The 16558-nt window shown below is 33.2% G+C and overlaps 1 protein-coding gene across 1 annotated transcript; it reads left to right on the plus strand.

The window, feature by feature from the left end:
- Positions 1-3848: 3848 nt before the first annotated feature.
- LOC126818145 (guanine nucleotide-binding protein subunit beta-5) lies at positions 3849-15846 on the plus strand. Its single transcript, XM_050545363.2, has 10 exons — positions 3849-3975; positions 6877-7013; positions 7140-7181; positions 8504-8580; positions 8796-8922; positions 9362-9505; positions 9796-9936; positions 10070-10166; positions 10346-10512; positions 10842-15846. Exons 1-10 carry the CDS (start codon positions 3855-3857, stop codon positions 10851-10853), a joined length of 1065 nt encoding a protein of 354 aa, XP_050401320.1. The 5' UTR covers positions 3849-3854; the 3' UTR covers positions 10854-15846.
- The last annotated feature ends 712 nt before the right edge of the window (positions 15847-16558 follow it).

Below are 16558 nucleotides of genomic sequence, written 5' to 3' on the forward strand. Positions count from 1 at the left end.
ATCCTAATTAAATTCTCGGATTATCCACTACCCGCATCTTTTTCCGTCATTTTTATCTCAGAAAGTGTTGTACTTCTAACTCAATGTTCGCGTGTGACCTTTGACATCACGCGTGCAGAAATTCCTAATCGTCGGGCTGTTGATTAGGGGAACCCTTACATTTTTGTCCTGCATACGCTCCATTAGTGTTTTTCGGGGAATCCAGTATTTTTCTAGTAAGATTGGATATCTCTACTTACCATATATACCAAAATTACCATACTTTTATTGGAAATAACCACCCGATAAATACTATTCTGGGAACCCTTCTTTAATAAATTTGATATTTGCTCATTATCTATTTTGTTCTGTGTATACATGTATCGCGGGCAAAAGGAATCGCAGACTTTTGATACACATTGCCTGGGTCACGTGACTAATATTTTTCTTCATAGGGTCCATGACGAAACTGGTTAATTCTTCAATTAATGTGTCGTCCGCTACACCAGCAAATTTAATCAAATTATGGTTTCCTTTGTTCTTTCCATGCCAGTGTGCAATGCTTATGTTGAGCGTATATTTTCACGGATTAAAAATTAATGGAGAGATGACAGAAATCAGGCATCAGTAAAACTTATTGGGTATGTGAAATTCAAATTAGATTGATCTTTAAATATTCGTTTCAGAAGTTTCACAAAAAACAAAAAGTATATTAATATTAAGAAATTGCAGATCATTAGAAGTCGTGAAGTAGCCCTCTAAATCTTCAAGCTTCAGTTGCATATCGGTCAATGTCTGTTGTCTTTGCTTCTTAAACTATATCTAGAGTTGTTATGCATTTAGGAGAAAATCCAAGTTACTACTACAAATCAGAGTATTTCAGCAAAGGTGGTCACCTTATGTGACAAGTAGTATGGTCGCCTGTCCAACCTCATGGGCAGGGGCGTACATAAAGATTTAGTTTGGGGGGGGGGGGGTTGTTTAGCAAAAATGCGACCTACTGATGCACATGTCCCTAATACGAGTGACGCAGTCACGGGCCGAGCACCACAGTTTTCTAGGGGCCATTAGCTGATCTGGAAGCTGGGAATAGGGGGTGGGGCGGTTCCAAATCTAGGGCGCTATCTACAATCACACACCCACAATGAATGTCAACAAAATAGATCGTATTGCCTATATACATGTATAGTTGTTCGCCGGTCGTTATCTCGTCGGAAAGCATAAAGTTGACATAAAGTTTATGTCATGTATGATGATTGTTATTGATTTTGTTATTACATTTATGTGAACCTTAGGGGCAGTGGCTATAACACTGAGCAACCTGAAAAATTTTTGAAAAATTGAATCAGTATCCTGGCATTTGAGGTCATTGCTGGGAGCAAATTCTTGTGAACAAGAGAACCAGAAATATGAGTCAATGGGACGGAATCTCGAAATCTGCCCCTGTCAATTCCGCCTGTTTTGTAAGAGTTGGTAGAACATTTGTACAGTCTGACGACCCACGCTGCACCTGCGGTACTACTAACTGGGCAGTTCACTATAACCGTGAATATGATAGTGCTGTGGCAGTATAAGACCACAGAGGAGTGGAAGACTGGTGTCATAATGGAATCTAGCGGCGCAGGCGCGAAAAAAATTCAGATATGTAACTGATTTTTTAATTTTTGGGGACTGGGCCTGAAATATTTTAGTCAATGTTATGACAATGGGATAAAAGTCTCCTTCCTTAACGAAGGGATAAGAAATGGGACAGAATCTTGAGGCCCGTCCGTCAATTTCACCTGTTTTGTGAGAGTAGAAATAACAATTCTACAGTCTGTCGTCCCACTCACTAGTGGTACTACTAACTGGGCGATTCACTGTAACTGAGCATATGATAGTGATGAGATTGAATAAGACAATGAAGTTGAAGAAAAATGACATATTAGATTATGTAACTGAGCTTTTAATTTTTTAGGACTGGGCCATTACTGGACTTTGGGGTCTGGGAAAAGATTTTGCAGAATTCTGATGTCTGGGAAAAGGTTTTGCAGAATTCTTATGGTCAGAAAATATTTACAACATGAGTAAAATACGTTTTAATTTCTACTAGGATTAAATATGCAACTAGTAAAAATTCTTTAGATCAATTTTTTACGTATTTCTGAAACAAACTATGCTTCCGGTTAATGTTATTCGTATGACAATCAATAATATAATTTAAGTTATCAAAATCTTCGTAACAAGCTCTCTCAATTTGTTAGACCAACATACTCATAACAGGGAAACCTTTTTTTTTCAAACATGACAAGTTGACTAGGTTACTTTATGCCATGCCGTTGTAATTTTACTAATTTAGGTGCACGGAATTCACACAAAATTTTTCCTTTCTATTTTGGCATTGTTTACCTCATTAATTCATTTAGTGTGAGACTGACGTACTGCAGTGAGCGCTTATTTTGAGATCAACTATATATGTGACGTAAGAAATTTAGGTGCACGTATATTAAAGGAGCTAATAATTGGCACCTAGAAAGTGACACAAATGGGTCGCAACGCATATAATAATGTAATATTATAGGAATGTATATAAATTGATTTACATTCAATCGTTTCTGTTTTTACTGTAATTTCTTATCAGTTATGTTCGGCGAAATACGCCAGAAGTCTCATGTGAATGGCAATCTTTAGCGTCTGGTTTTTCCAGTCTATACCGATGGTATTTATTGCGCATGCTCTCCGGATAAGAATATAGCGTCACCATTTGAAGTGACTTGTGGAATATGTCTAGCCCTGTTCTTTGAGTCCCTTGTTCCAAATGGCGCTGAAACGCATTATGGTACACGATTCGTGTACCAATGATAAAATGTTTATTTTGTCTTGAATATCAGAAGCCCATCTTTTCTCTGTAAGATCACAAGACCAATGTTGATTTGAATTGACAAATAATTCGTGTTTTCAATGTCGAAGAGTTTTGATGATATTGAGTTAGAGATTTAGGCTAGCTACTGCATCGTAAGAAAAAGAGCAAAAACTATAACCTTTTCAATTTCCCACGTCCAAAACATTGATATGCACACACAATAACATTTGACGTGACAACACCAGGGACAAATGTTACGCCTGACTCCTTTTGCCCAGTGTTTCTTTTTGCCCTGATCTGTCCTAGACCTAAATTTTAATTGAAAAAAGAAATATATAATCAAAAAATGTACCCCAAAAAACAAAACCCAAACAAAACGACCATTATAGATTCCCTGACTTCCCACCCGGGATAGGCTATAGGCCTACTCCACAGATCACCATTTCAGGTCGAAATTTTAAAAAATAATTTCGGGGGGAGGATCCCCGGACCCCTTAAACCCCAAGAGGAGACCCCCCCCCCTTTTGTGTCACCTTGTCACTGGGGCCCGGCTAGGCTACCTCAGGGCCCGGTGACCTCATGATCCTGGGGAGGACCCCGGTACCCCCCTTCGTACGGGGGGGGGGGGGGCCCTAAAAATATCTTCAAAACTCTTCGACATTGAAAACACGAATTATTTGTCAATTCAAATCAACATTGGTCTTGTGATCTTACAGAGAAAAGATGGGCTTCTGATATTCAAGACAAAATAAACATTTTATCATTGGTACACGAATCGTGTACCATAAGGCCTTTCGCTTCTTATAGGGCCTATTATAAACGGTCTTGGTGTTTTTCAAATTAAAGTTTATTAAACAAAATGCAGCCCATATCAGTTGCAGTTAGCCATAGTATACGTGTAGAAGATGCGTGGGTCAGCGTAAAAACAGCAAGTAGAACACTATATTACTGAAGGAGGAGCTCAACTAATCAAAGCTAATTCATAATTATATTCCTGCCGTCTGCTGTTCATCCGGGTACTCACAGAACCAAGATGGCCGCTACAGAAGCCTTGCGAGCCGATAATCCCGAATCTATCGAGTCTTTGAGCCGAGAAGCAGAATCATTGAAAGCCAGATTAGAAGAAGAAAAGGCAAAATTAAACGATGTTGATAGTAAGTTGGTCCTGAAGCCGAAAAGTAGGCGTAAATGGACGTGTGATGCCAATTGACAACCCGTCATTGGCAACACATAACCTTTAAAAACAAATGTCAGTGTCTCCTTTCACTCGGTGTTGGAGTGCATAACATTTTAATTTAATGAATATATTCAAATAGCGCTGTTAAGTAGACAGTTTTTGACATTGCATATTATCTCATGTTTGTACATTTATGGCTGGTTGGGTTCTTAAAGCTGAACGTTAGCTACAGTTACTCATTTCCGAAATTTTCAGGAAAACCTGGGGTCAGAGGTCAGTGACTAAACCACGCCCCGTTTTCTAAAATAATTGGATTTTTTTAAATGTGTATTTTGTTATGTTTTTACAACTATTTAGTAAATTATTCATTAATAAATAGCTTAATTTTATGTGCATTATGGCTAATGGGCAAAGGAATGGGAATCTGTCCATATTATTATACCAGGGTTTATTGATAATATTTCCTGTTAATTTGCAACATTGTTATACACAATGGGTTATGGTGATATTAAAGCTGTTGACACACCATCCAATTTAGAGAATTAGGTATTATTGACTTTGTATTAGGTGGGCCAAATGATAATTCTATGTAACACTGCTCCAACAGATATCGAATATCAGTTTGATAGTTTGGAATTCTGTGATCAAATTTTGTCATGTTATTTTTTCTTATCTATTATTTTTATCAGTCACTGGGCAGTAAACAATTTTGTCTGAATTTCCCTTAGCTACAATTCATACAGTCTAAGACTCCTTACGCAAATTCAAATAGGTTCAAACGCACAATTGTCAACACATATCATTACAGTTTGTATTGAAATAAGTAATTCTATCACAAATAGTGAAGACTGGACCACTAAAACAGTTACCGAACAGTTTTTCTTTGTGGTAATGCGTTCTACATTTTCAAAGCCATGTTTCTTATAATGTGAAAACCGCCATGACACCGGCCAGTTGAAATAAGTTCGTAGGCGAGAAATTTCGCGTAGCAGTTGGGTTTCATATCATTATGCGGTAAGGCTTCACCTTTATTTCAATGGGAATTGGTTAATTATATGTTAAGCTATGTGCAGTACAGTTTTGGGCCAGTTTATGTGTAAATTAAGGAAGTTATAGGCCAGTAACCTTTTTGTAGTCATTTGACTAAAAAACTTGCGCAAAGGAACTCCGTAGGACGATTCACTACTATGGCTGGAGTAAGGCGGAAGACATCAGTATTGGAACCATTTCTAAATTTCCCTGTGACAATAATATACTTGCAGGAAGTAGGCATATATTATATTGTGACCATATAGGCTACTTAAAGGCTCAATACCACTCTTGTTGTAACTGAATAATATGTCCCAATCTTAATTCTGGTCAACAAATTGTAGGGGTGATTATTTTCCGTGATCGCGGAAAAAACGCGGAAATCGCGGAATTGTCCACTCAAAACGGAATTTGAAATCTCACACGGAAAAAGACGGAAAAGCCGATATTTGCTGATACTAAACACAAACTCAAAATAATTTTGCAGTTATCCAAGTATTTCATCTTTTTATTCATAAAAATCGGAAATATTGAATGATATCGCGTGGTTTTGTTACTGTCTATTTTAGTATTTCGCTACTTTCATTTCATCATTTAGGAATCATAATTTTAATCGAAACGAAAACCCGTCTTTCATGTATCCCATTATAAAATTACTCTGTAGTTTAACTTGAATTAAACATTGTAATGTATATATATGTCTTAAAAAAAACTTCTGTCACTTCATAAAAGTAAAAATCGTTTCATTTACTTCTTATTTTACTGCCGGGCTCGTGACTCGTGTTTATCCGCATTAACCACGTGACATCAGAACTATAATGTAGCCTTGTGAATCCAGCCCTTATTCTCGAAGAAACGGTAGTAACTACGAAGATGTCTGGATAAATCGCGACTACACCTAGCAGCTGAGAAAAATGGCTTCGTCTGCTAAAAAGATGAAACGAGCTCACAAGATGTAATTTTCTGTTATTTAATTCGGGAAACAGGTTTAAAGAATAACTAGTCATTGAACATTACAAGTCATTCACAATTCAACATTTGTTATCATTGGTTTAAAATGATCCGTTTTGTAATAAAGGGCATTTTAAGATGTTTTATTCATTTATTCATAAAATAACATTTTATCTCGAAAAAACGGAATATGGTCAGCTCTGAAACGGAAAATAACGGAATTAAAAATACTTAAAACGGAATTTGCTATTTTCTGAAACGGAAAATCATCACCCCTAAAATTGTACAATTTTAGAATATTTCAATTAATTGATGATACAAATTTCATCTTAACACACTATATTTAAAAATTTTGAAAATTTCAACATAATGGTTTGAAACGTCTAACGTAAACCTTTTCAAATGAAACTTCGATTTAAAAATATTTTCGAACCCTCTGGACAAGTAAAATAGGATGTAATGGATAATTTACACAACAGGTAGGTCACTTAAACATCTAGTACTTAGATAGAGATTTTATTTATTTTCTGGAGCTTTCAAGCCAGCAAGAGTGTTATTGTCCCTTTAATGAAATTAATGTACAAAAATTTCAACGTGACCAGCGAGTATAATGTTAACATGATGTTTTATGACTTTCCTTTCTTTTGGACATTTGGAGACAACAGTAATATAGTTCTGCTTAAGGATATAATGAATTAATGATTGCATTTTGTTAGTCAAATGTTTTAGATAATAATAATAGAAAAATATTTTCAAAAATTTTTGGTCAATTGAACAACCAATATTTGTTGCTATTAATTTTCAATTTCTATTGGTTGAAAATCTTTGCCAGATTTTCTTTTCATAGTTTTGGTACCACCATGAACATGCCATTAAAAATAACTATTTTTTATTACAGTGTGTGTTGTTGCCCAACGGCTAGATAATCTTGCCCAGTTTAATATTAAACCAAGACGAGTATTGAAGGGTCATCAAGGCAAAGTGCTATGCATGGATTGGTCTTCAGATAAAAGGCATATTGTTAGTTCTTCACAGGTTTGTTCCAAATTTTGTAATGTCGATCACAGTAATTTGTAATAGACTTGAATATGTAGAAAATAACTTACAGTGTAGACTCAGTCCTAATCCTATTTTGTTAACTTGTTAAATTCTGTTTTATAGGATGGAAAAATGTTAGTTTGGGATGCCTTTACAACAAATAAAGTAAGTTAATAAATTTATTCCATATAGATCATATGCATGAAAATTAGATACGAATGTTGAAAACAGTTCAGATTGGTCGGCAGCGGATGAAGATATCGCAAAACACTGACTGAATATCAAGTAATTTTGGGTGTAGCATATGGTATACATAATAAAAACAGAAATTAGTATAAGTGATAATCACTTCAAAGAATCAACAAATTGACCCAAAGGTGCTTATAATATAAAATTTAAAATCTCTTTCAAAAATAACATTAATGATTAAATTGAGGATAGGTATTCAATGCTAGAAGTAGTAGTTGTATAGTAGTTAGAATAGGCCCTACACTAAATTATTACTGTTATAGATGAGTTTTTTTGTTCCTAAATTGGATAATCTCCCTTATACAAGTTAATAGACTTCAGTCATATTACTTAGAGGGCCAATTTTAATACTGCCCTCAACTTTTATTTCTAACTAGTAATTAATAGGAGTGTGGTGTGTGTGAAATAGCTTTATTTAACATTCACCTCCACCGAGGTGATATCGCAGATAATAGGAGTGTGGTAATATTGGGCCCATTTATTGCATGTGGCCCTGTAGATTGTAAATATTTTGCCTAAATTCTTTAAACTATATAGGGGCGCAATGGTGTCTAAGTGACCGGGGAAAATTTGCCTCATAGCGCACTGCATGGCAATCTGATAAAAATACAGATCTATATTTCGTTTCGTTTTTTAAAAACTTTCGATGGACTACACAACATGAAGATCTGACCAGTTGTAGTGGAAGGTCGCGCCAGAGGTCTTACAAGCGATATTTGACCCTATACATTCAGACATTTGATTAACCAATCAGCATTGATGTTTCTAGAGGGTTACCCACAGTTCTGTTCACCTCATGCCAAAAACTCACTGTAGCAGACAGTTTCATTGGCTAATCACTCTCATCCAGAACATGGGTTATATAACAACTCTTCCAGATCCTAGTGTAATAAAGACAATTAAATTATAAAAAATGAAACAAAATAGGATCTGTGGTTTAATCAGATTGCACTTTCTAACAAGACAATAATTCTTCCACAAAAATGCAATGTGGTAGTGAAATAAATACATGGTTCCCAACGATTTATTCGCCCTGATAAGCATAATATTTAGTATCAAGGGTTTGTGTTATATTTGAAAAAATTTCCATTTTACAAGTGCTTATGTTTTTATCGCCTTCCTTCACCATCTATTTCCTGTTGGCGTTGCTGATGATGAATGATTGTACATGATAAGTTGGTAATATACGTTTCATCATGTGGACAATTATATTAATCTATTTCTAAATTATATTACAGGAACATGCAGTAACAATGCCCACAACATGGGTAATGGCATGTTCTTATGGTCCATCAGGCTCAATTGTTGCTTGTGGGTAAGTTTTAATTTGAATGTATTACTTTAATCTATTGTTCAGTTATTTCAATTGATAATAATGATTTGGTTTTCTGTGTTTTACTTTTTTCAAATATTTCTGTTTAAAACTAGGCCGAAAAGTCTTTAGTCTATTTTCGCAGTACATTGTGAAGTTTCAATATATTAATGTGAATGAGTGTGTAATTTGTAAAATAATGTTTTGTGTATTTCCAGCGGTCTAGATAATAAATGCACTGTTTACCCATTGAGCTTAGAAGAAGATCCAGCTAGTAAAAAGAAAGCTGTAGCTACACATACTAGTTATTTATCCTGTTGTTCATTTACTAATTCAGATTATCAGGTATAGTAATTAGTACAATATCCAATATTGAAGTTTACATGTGCCTTAAATGTTTATTATAAATTACAAATTATTCTTGTACTAGGGGTCATAGTTCATGGCTCCCACCTCCACATTGTAAAATGTATATGAATTGAGCTATTCAGATCTCAACTTTCCACCCATATTGAAACCCATTTCCTCTTACGGGCCAGTGGTTGGCATATGTGTTCTTTAGCAAGCCTCTGTAACCACATTTTGGCTCGCTAAATCAACAGACGCCTTTCCTGTATAAATTTTGTTCCAACTGTTCTATATCTTACAATCATTGATTCACTATGCATCATAGTGAAACAATCATTCAACACACCTATGACATAGTCTGGGAACTCAAATGTTAAACTAGTGTCAAGGGTATAAATATCTTGTATAAGAGATTATTGATATTTTCCATTTATAGATATTAACAGGTAGTGGAGATAGTACATGTGCATTATGGGATGTAGAAAGTGGTCAGTTAATACAAAGTTTTCATGGTCATGCTGGTGATGTAATGAGTATAGATTTATCACCAACAGAAACAGGCAATACATTTGTCTCAGGTGTAAGTAATACACTTAATTATCAGTTATTGCACTCAATGAGGCTAGTTGAGAAAAATGTTATTGCAGCCATTGTAAAATTTTAAATAATCTACTGGTTGGTGTTTTTGAGTTTTTTGTGAGGAACATGCTAGATTGTTTTAATTAAAATAACCCAAATCTTAATTCAGAGTGGTGCATCAATTTTATAAATAGTGCAGACTACAAAGTTATTGATGTGGATATTTTTTCATCACCTGACAATGCTATGTTTATAAAAGTCATGTTATTGAGAATATGATATAATTTTTAGGGCTGTGATAAAGTAGCTATGGTATGGGATATGAGAACTGGTGATTGTGTTCAGATGTTTGAAGGTCATGATTCAGATATAAACAGCGTTAGATTTTATCCTAGTGGTGATGCCTTTGCCACAGGTTCAGATGATGCCACGGTAAGTTCACCTCTTTTCTCAAGACTAATGCCATTAAAGGTTTTGTATTGGCATCAGTACCAGTAATCACAATTCTGATAGCTGGCTGGCAGTCTACTTATTTTTCATGATGTTTTTTTCTTTTTCTATTCAGTGTCGTCTATTTGACTTAAGAGCTGATAGAGAAGTTAGCTGTTATAAGAAAGAAAGTATTATATTTGGCTGTAATTCAGTTGACTTTTCAGTTAGTGGTAAGAAACTTGATCAATATATTCCTTATGTAAAATGAAAACTAACAGTAATTGAGTGTTTAATTTATGGTTGATGGTTCAGGGGCATCTACATTTGTCCCTTGGGACAATATACCTTTATATTTATAATACGGGTGCATCCCTGTATTGAGGACTATTATAATATTTGTGTTTTACAGGTCGTTTATTGTTTGGTGGTTATAATGATTATACTATAAATCTATGGGATGTATTGAAGGGTACTAGATTATCTATATTATATGGTCATGAGAATAGAGTTAGCTGTCTTGGTGTATCACCAGATGGCACAGCACTATGTACAGGTAGTTGGGACTATACATTAAGGGTGAGTATACTAGCTAATTTAATGTGATTGCATACATTTATTTCCAATAAATGGGTTTAACTTTTCTACAGCAACCAAGCTTATGATGGTTGTCATACAAGAAAAATTTTGCGGCAGTGTGGCCTACTCTTATATTGAATTTCAGCGATCAAGGTGAAGTCACATTAGAAAATCCCGGGGAACTTTCGCGCCCAACAGCATCACATGGATTGAACTCCAGGTCTCGTGGTTTAGTGAGTCAGTGTCTTAGTCATTGAGCCATCATGGCTCCCGTTAATGTTAATGTTATTTCATTTGTAGCAAATGAAAATGTGCTTTTTTTTTTACAGATATGGGCATGATTGGGTATTCAGAAATACAGAAGTCTTGGCACGACCATCCAGCATTTTATCGTCAAGGCCATCTAGACAACGATCTCAACTTTTGACCAAGTAGTAGCCACCAAAATAATCAGTTACCTTTTTTTCTTTTCCTTATTAAAATGGACATCTTATGACTTTTATTAGATTTTTCTTCAGAGTATCAATATATAAGTATGTATGGTAATTTGAATAGTTAAAGCTATATTCAAAGTTACGATATAATACATTGGATATAGAGAAAGTTGATAATTTAAATAAGTATTGTTAATTAGTCTCCATAAAAGATATTGTTTTTTCTTTTTTGTCCCCTGCCTGTCAAAGAAAGCAGTAGACTATTAAAATGGGTCTGTGCGTCTGTCTGTCTGTCACATTTTTTGGGACATGATAACTCTCCTCCTAATTGAGGTAGGTGTTTATTAGGTCAATGCCTTGATGGAGTTCAAAGATGGACATTTTCTGCTTAGGCTAAGCAGAGATAAGCAATATGATTGGTTGATGCTTTGGGACACGATAACTGTTCTAATTAAGTTAGAGTGTTGAAACTTGGTGTATAGTTTCATTACATCAATACCTCGGCCAAGTTCGATAATGGACATTTTCTGCTCAGGGTAAGCAGCGTGATAAGAAATTTGATTTGGTCAAGACTTTGGAGCTTGATAACTTTGATTCTAATGGTAAAACTTTGTGTATAGTTTCATTATATCAATACCTTGATGAGCATTTCCGGCTTAGGCTAGGTAGAGACTTCAGTCTGATTGGTCAAGACTTCGGAAAACAATAACTCTTCTTCTAATTTAGGTAGAATGTTCACACTTGGTATAGGTGTTTATTAGATGAATGCCTTGACAATGTTCGACCATACGCATTTTCCACTAAGGTTAAGCAGAGGTAAGCAATTTGATTGGTTGAAACTTTGGAACAACTTTGGTTCTGCTTAGACTAAGTAGCGATAATCAGTTTGATTGGTCAAGACATTGGAACATAACAACTTTGCTAAAGCTAAGCAGAGCTAAGCAATTTCATTTGATATTCTAACTGATGGACAGTGATGTAACTTAGGGTATAGTTTCACTACCACCAGGTACTTCAAAACCTTGACTGAGTTCGATTGTGAACATTTTCTGCTTAGACTAAGTATAGATAATCAGTTTGATTGGTCGATACTTTTCAAAAAGATAAATGTGCAATTAATTAATAGTATCATCTATTTGGGATTACGGCTGGGGACATCAACCTGTTCGCTTGTTTTATTTATTACATTTTTATTGACATGACAGAAAGTCATATTTTATAATTTATTTTAGTCTTTTTCGCATAATGAAGAAACTTTATTTATCTTAGCATAAGTTATTTTTGCATGACATTTAAATTCCAATAAATTGTATTTAGTGCATAATATATTTTTTAGCATAATGTTAAAATCCTCTTTATTTAAAATTATGTTTCTAATTTTTAGAAGATCTTGTCTCTGTTTTATTTAATTTCTTTATGAAAGAGATATTATATAGGATATCAAATTGGAGATGAGAAAGTGCTATTATTATTATTTTATTGTTGTTTTTTGCTACAACATTTCAAGAAAAAGGATGGGGACATCAAAATTGGTGCATTTTAGAACCCAACAAAATCTTTTGCATTTTCACATATATAGCTCTATATAGGATAATATTCATGTAAATATATTTCATCAATTAATTCAAAGTCTTGTTTAAAATCATGATTTTACTTTCAAAATATATCATTATGCAAATTGTTTGTTAAATGTGTAAATTAGTTGATATGTGATCATGTACTTTGTTGTTTATATAGTCTATTTCGTTTTAATCTAAAAAAAAATTGTCAATTTGTCAGATATTCAGCTAGTCAAAACATAATAAATGGAGACAGTAGAAGCTTCTTCATCATCTTTCTATTTATCTTTAGAGAGATATATAGTGACTATCTTATTTAGGTTTTCTGTATTTTGTGTTTTAATTATAAAACACCTGAGCAATTTGGAAGAGAATCCAGCAGTTCTGTTAAAAATCAATGATTTTCCACACCCAAACAATGAGAATACCTGTACATTATTACTAATTATCAAATATCTCAGGATTTGATAACAAGCTGTTATTGGGATATATAAAAAAAACCCTTTAAAACAGGGTATTGAATGAAGATACTGATCAGAATCTCAGAAATATCTTTATGTGTACATGTATTTTCACTCATTAAAAAGTTTGACTTTTCCCCCATTCACCATAGATTATAAATAAACAGTTTTAGATGTTAAGAGGAAGAATGTTTTAATAACATGTTTCATGTATTATTCGAAGTGTTTTCAGAAAAAACATCAGTAGAGGTGACAAATTTTATCTTCTGTTAGCTTTGTAAAATAGAGTCCTTGCCCCAAGACAATGGAACATTCTCAGATTTAACTAAGAATCTTAAGAATTTACTCATTTATTGTTCGTGATCACTGAGAACCTGAGAATGTTTTGTGGGCTAGATCTTTTGATCTTAAACCAAATGATAGAGAATTGTATAGTCTTAAACTATTGTAAATATGCTTCTTGTTGCCTTTTCTTTCGTGTAAATTTACAGAATAAAGTTTTCTTATTGGTCATTTAAGATTAAATGACAGTTTTAAATCATTTTAGTGTATTATTTGCTGTCTAGAAAAGCATGTGCAGAACCAGTTTTTAAACTTTAATAATGGTTATATGTTCAGTAATCAGTCTGTGGAAAATTCTTAAAATATGAAAAGTAATTATTTCTTTATTGAAGTAATATCTTATATTGGACATTCATTATTTATTGGAAATTTCTTTCTTGCAGAACATGAAACTCATTGCTTTTTCAATTATGCTTGAAATAATATTTCAAGTGAACATTATTAAGTTATTTATAGAAAACTTTCCTTTAAATCCACTGATTGCCATTTGCATTTTTCAGACAATATATAAATCTTAATTCATGCGTAAGTGCACTCAAATTGATTATTTAACATTTTAATCAAAATGCTGAATTAAATAATTTTTGTTTAATATGAATCCAAAGATACATGTTTACATAAATTTTACCAAAATTTGGTCCATTTTGAACAAAGTGAATTTTGTCCATTTTAAACAGGGTGAATTTTGACCTTTTTGAACAGGGGGAATTTAGAGATTCAAATTTTATAATATTGTAGTTAGTTTGAAAGGGATTCAAAATCCTGCAGGTGATGATCAGAGACTCTTAGAAATGAGTTTTTGTCAGTTATATATGTACCCTTTGTATATTTCCCATTATTCAGTATAGATTGTACATTTGAAAACCAATAGTTATAATTCATCCACAGGGTTCATTGTTGCAGGGCTTTGGTTGTTGTACTCCTGCCTTTCGAAAAATGCAGGAGACTATTAAAATGAGTCTGTTTGTCGGTAACATAATAGTTTTGCATCTAATTGAGTTAGAATGTTCAAAACTAGATGTGCATTATATATAGTAGGTGAAAGTCTTGACTAAGTATGTGAAGAGAGTTTTTTTACATAGGCTAAGAAGCTGTCCTTCACTACTTTACTTTGGATCACAATGACTCTGCTTCTAATTAAGGGAAGATGTTCAAACTGGATGTATATGTTTGTTATATGAAAGGAGAGACATTATAACACAAAAACTTTGAGCTCTAATTTAGTGATAGTGATAAAACTTGGTGTATAGTTTCAAATACCTTGACTAATATGTTGATACAAACGATAAATGTGCAAGTAATTAATGAGTGTTATTTATTTATTTTGGGATTGAGGTCAGGGACATTAGCTCACTGTTGGCTTGTTTTTATTTATTAGGCTTCATTATTTATTTCTAAATTCATTTTATGTATACCCTTGTATGTTTATTTATAATGCATGTAAAGATTGATCAAAATTTTCAAAAATATCAAAATGCATTCATCAAATGTCAAATTGAAGTATTAGTTTAGTATTATTTAGGTTTTATTTCTAGTCAACAAATGGATTGATTACAGATTTTAATAATTTGTTATGATCTTTATTTACCACACAAAATATACCTGTCAAAAATATATCAAAATCTGTGTTCTGTTGGACCTTTTATATTAACTACAAATTAACAGTCAGCTCCTCACAACTGATGTTCAACCTCTCACAATATCTTCAAATATAACATAATTAGTTATTGGCTTATTTCTAGTTGCTGACAGAATGAGTGATTTGAAAAGTCATAAAACAACAGCCTGGAAGTACAATATTATTGTCTGTATTCAAATGCTATATTATTTGTGTATAATTTTACAATTACTTATATTTTTTTGTTCATTTTTCTCACCTTATTGTATTGTTAGCTTTCTGCTTTCTTTTATATCAGTATTTTATTTTGTATGTTTTTCCTTTTTGGTATCCCTAATTTAATTTTTATCTATAAATGATGTATTTGTTACTTTTGTTTGTTTGTTATGAGATGTTAACATATTACTGTGTTCAATTTTATTTATATTGTCAATACGAGTACATATAATGTAATGTTCAGTAAGTTTTCTTTTAAGAAAGTATAGCTGGAATACTTGTGCTAAAATTACATCTTGGTGCATAAAAATAAATTTCATAACATTTTAGTGTACATACTTTGGGACAAATAAAATGGCATGAAATTGGCAAGTATGAATATATGTTTATTTGGAGATCTTCCTCACCTAAATCCATATTTTAAAACTACTTCTGAAGAATATATTCATGTTATTGATCAAGTTATCTATTATTTTGAAATTAATAATACCAACTGTATATTACTGTTTGCCATATAAGATGTCTTGAAATTGCATTTAACTACCTTGTCTCAAACATCCATCTAGATCTGTAATGGTCAAATACATTTTTATTGTGCATGTCAAGATTATATCAAATATCTATTTAAATAATATATCATCAAATGTTTTTCGCATTGCAAGTATGAAGACTCATTAAAGTGCAATAAACCATTATTAGAGAAATTTCAGTCTTTATTTTTGAAAGTATTTTAATTTGTCCCTCAGAAGAGCGACTTGAAAATGTTAGTTCATAGGCACAAGTCATACTTTATGCAAAATGGCAAATTCATGGATTCAAACAAAATTTGGTAGATATGTTGCTTGGTAGGTGACTATACAGATATTTGATTTGGTACACTACATTGCAGAGTTACAGATCAAATTCGTGTTCCATGGGATTCCTCTAATTTTTATACGCCCACCTTAAATTGGGGTCATACATTGTGGACACTGCAGAGGCTAAAGTTAATACCCGTTTGACTTTAAATTTATACACAGTGTTTAAGGTCATAAGAAGAAGCCTATTGACTTTCAACGATTTCCGATAATTAGTGCCAGAGTTATGGCACTTGATCACTTTGAAAAATCTTGTGGATGCTCTAGAGGCTAAAGTTATTATTTGATTTAGACACAGTGTTTAAGGTCATGAGACGAAGAAGCCTATTGATTTTCAATGAATTTTGATAATTAGTGCCAGAGTTATGGCCCTTGACCTGTACTGCCAGAGTCCTTGACCTCTTATTACTGCCAGAGTTATTTCACTTGACCTCTTAAAATTTTGTAAAAGCTTTAAAGGCTAAAGTTAATATCTGATTGACTTAAGATTTAAACAGTGTTTAAGGTCACGAGACGAAGAATCCTATTGATTTTTAATGATTTCCAATAATTACTGCCA

Source organism: Patella vulgata, chromosome 4, assembly GCF_932274485.2.
Source record: "Patella vulgata chromosome 4, xgPatVulg1.2, whole genome shotgun sequence".
NCBI lineage: Eukaryota > Metazoa > Mollusca > Gastropoda > Patellidae > Patella > Patella vulgata.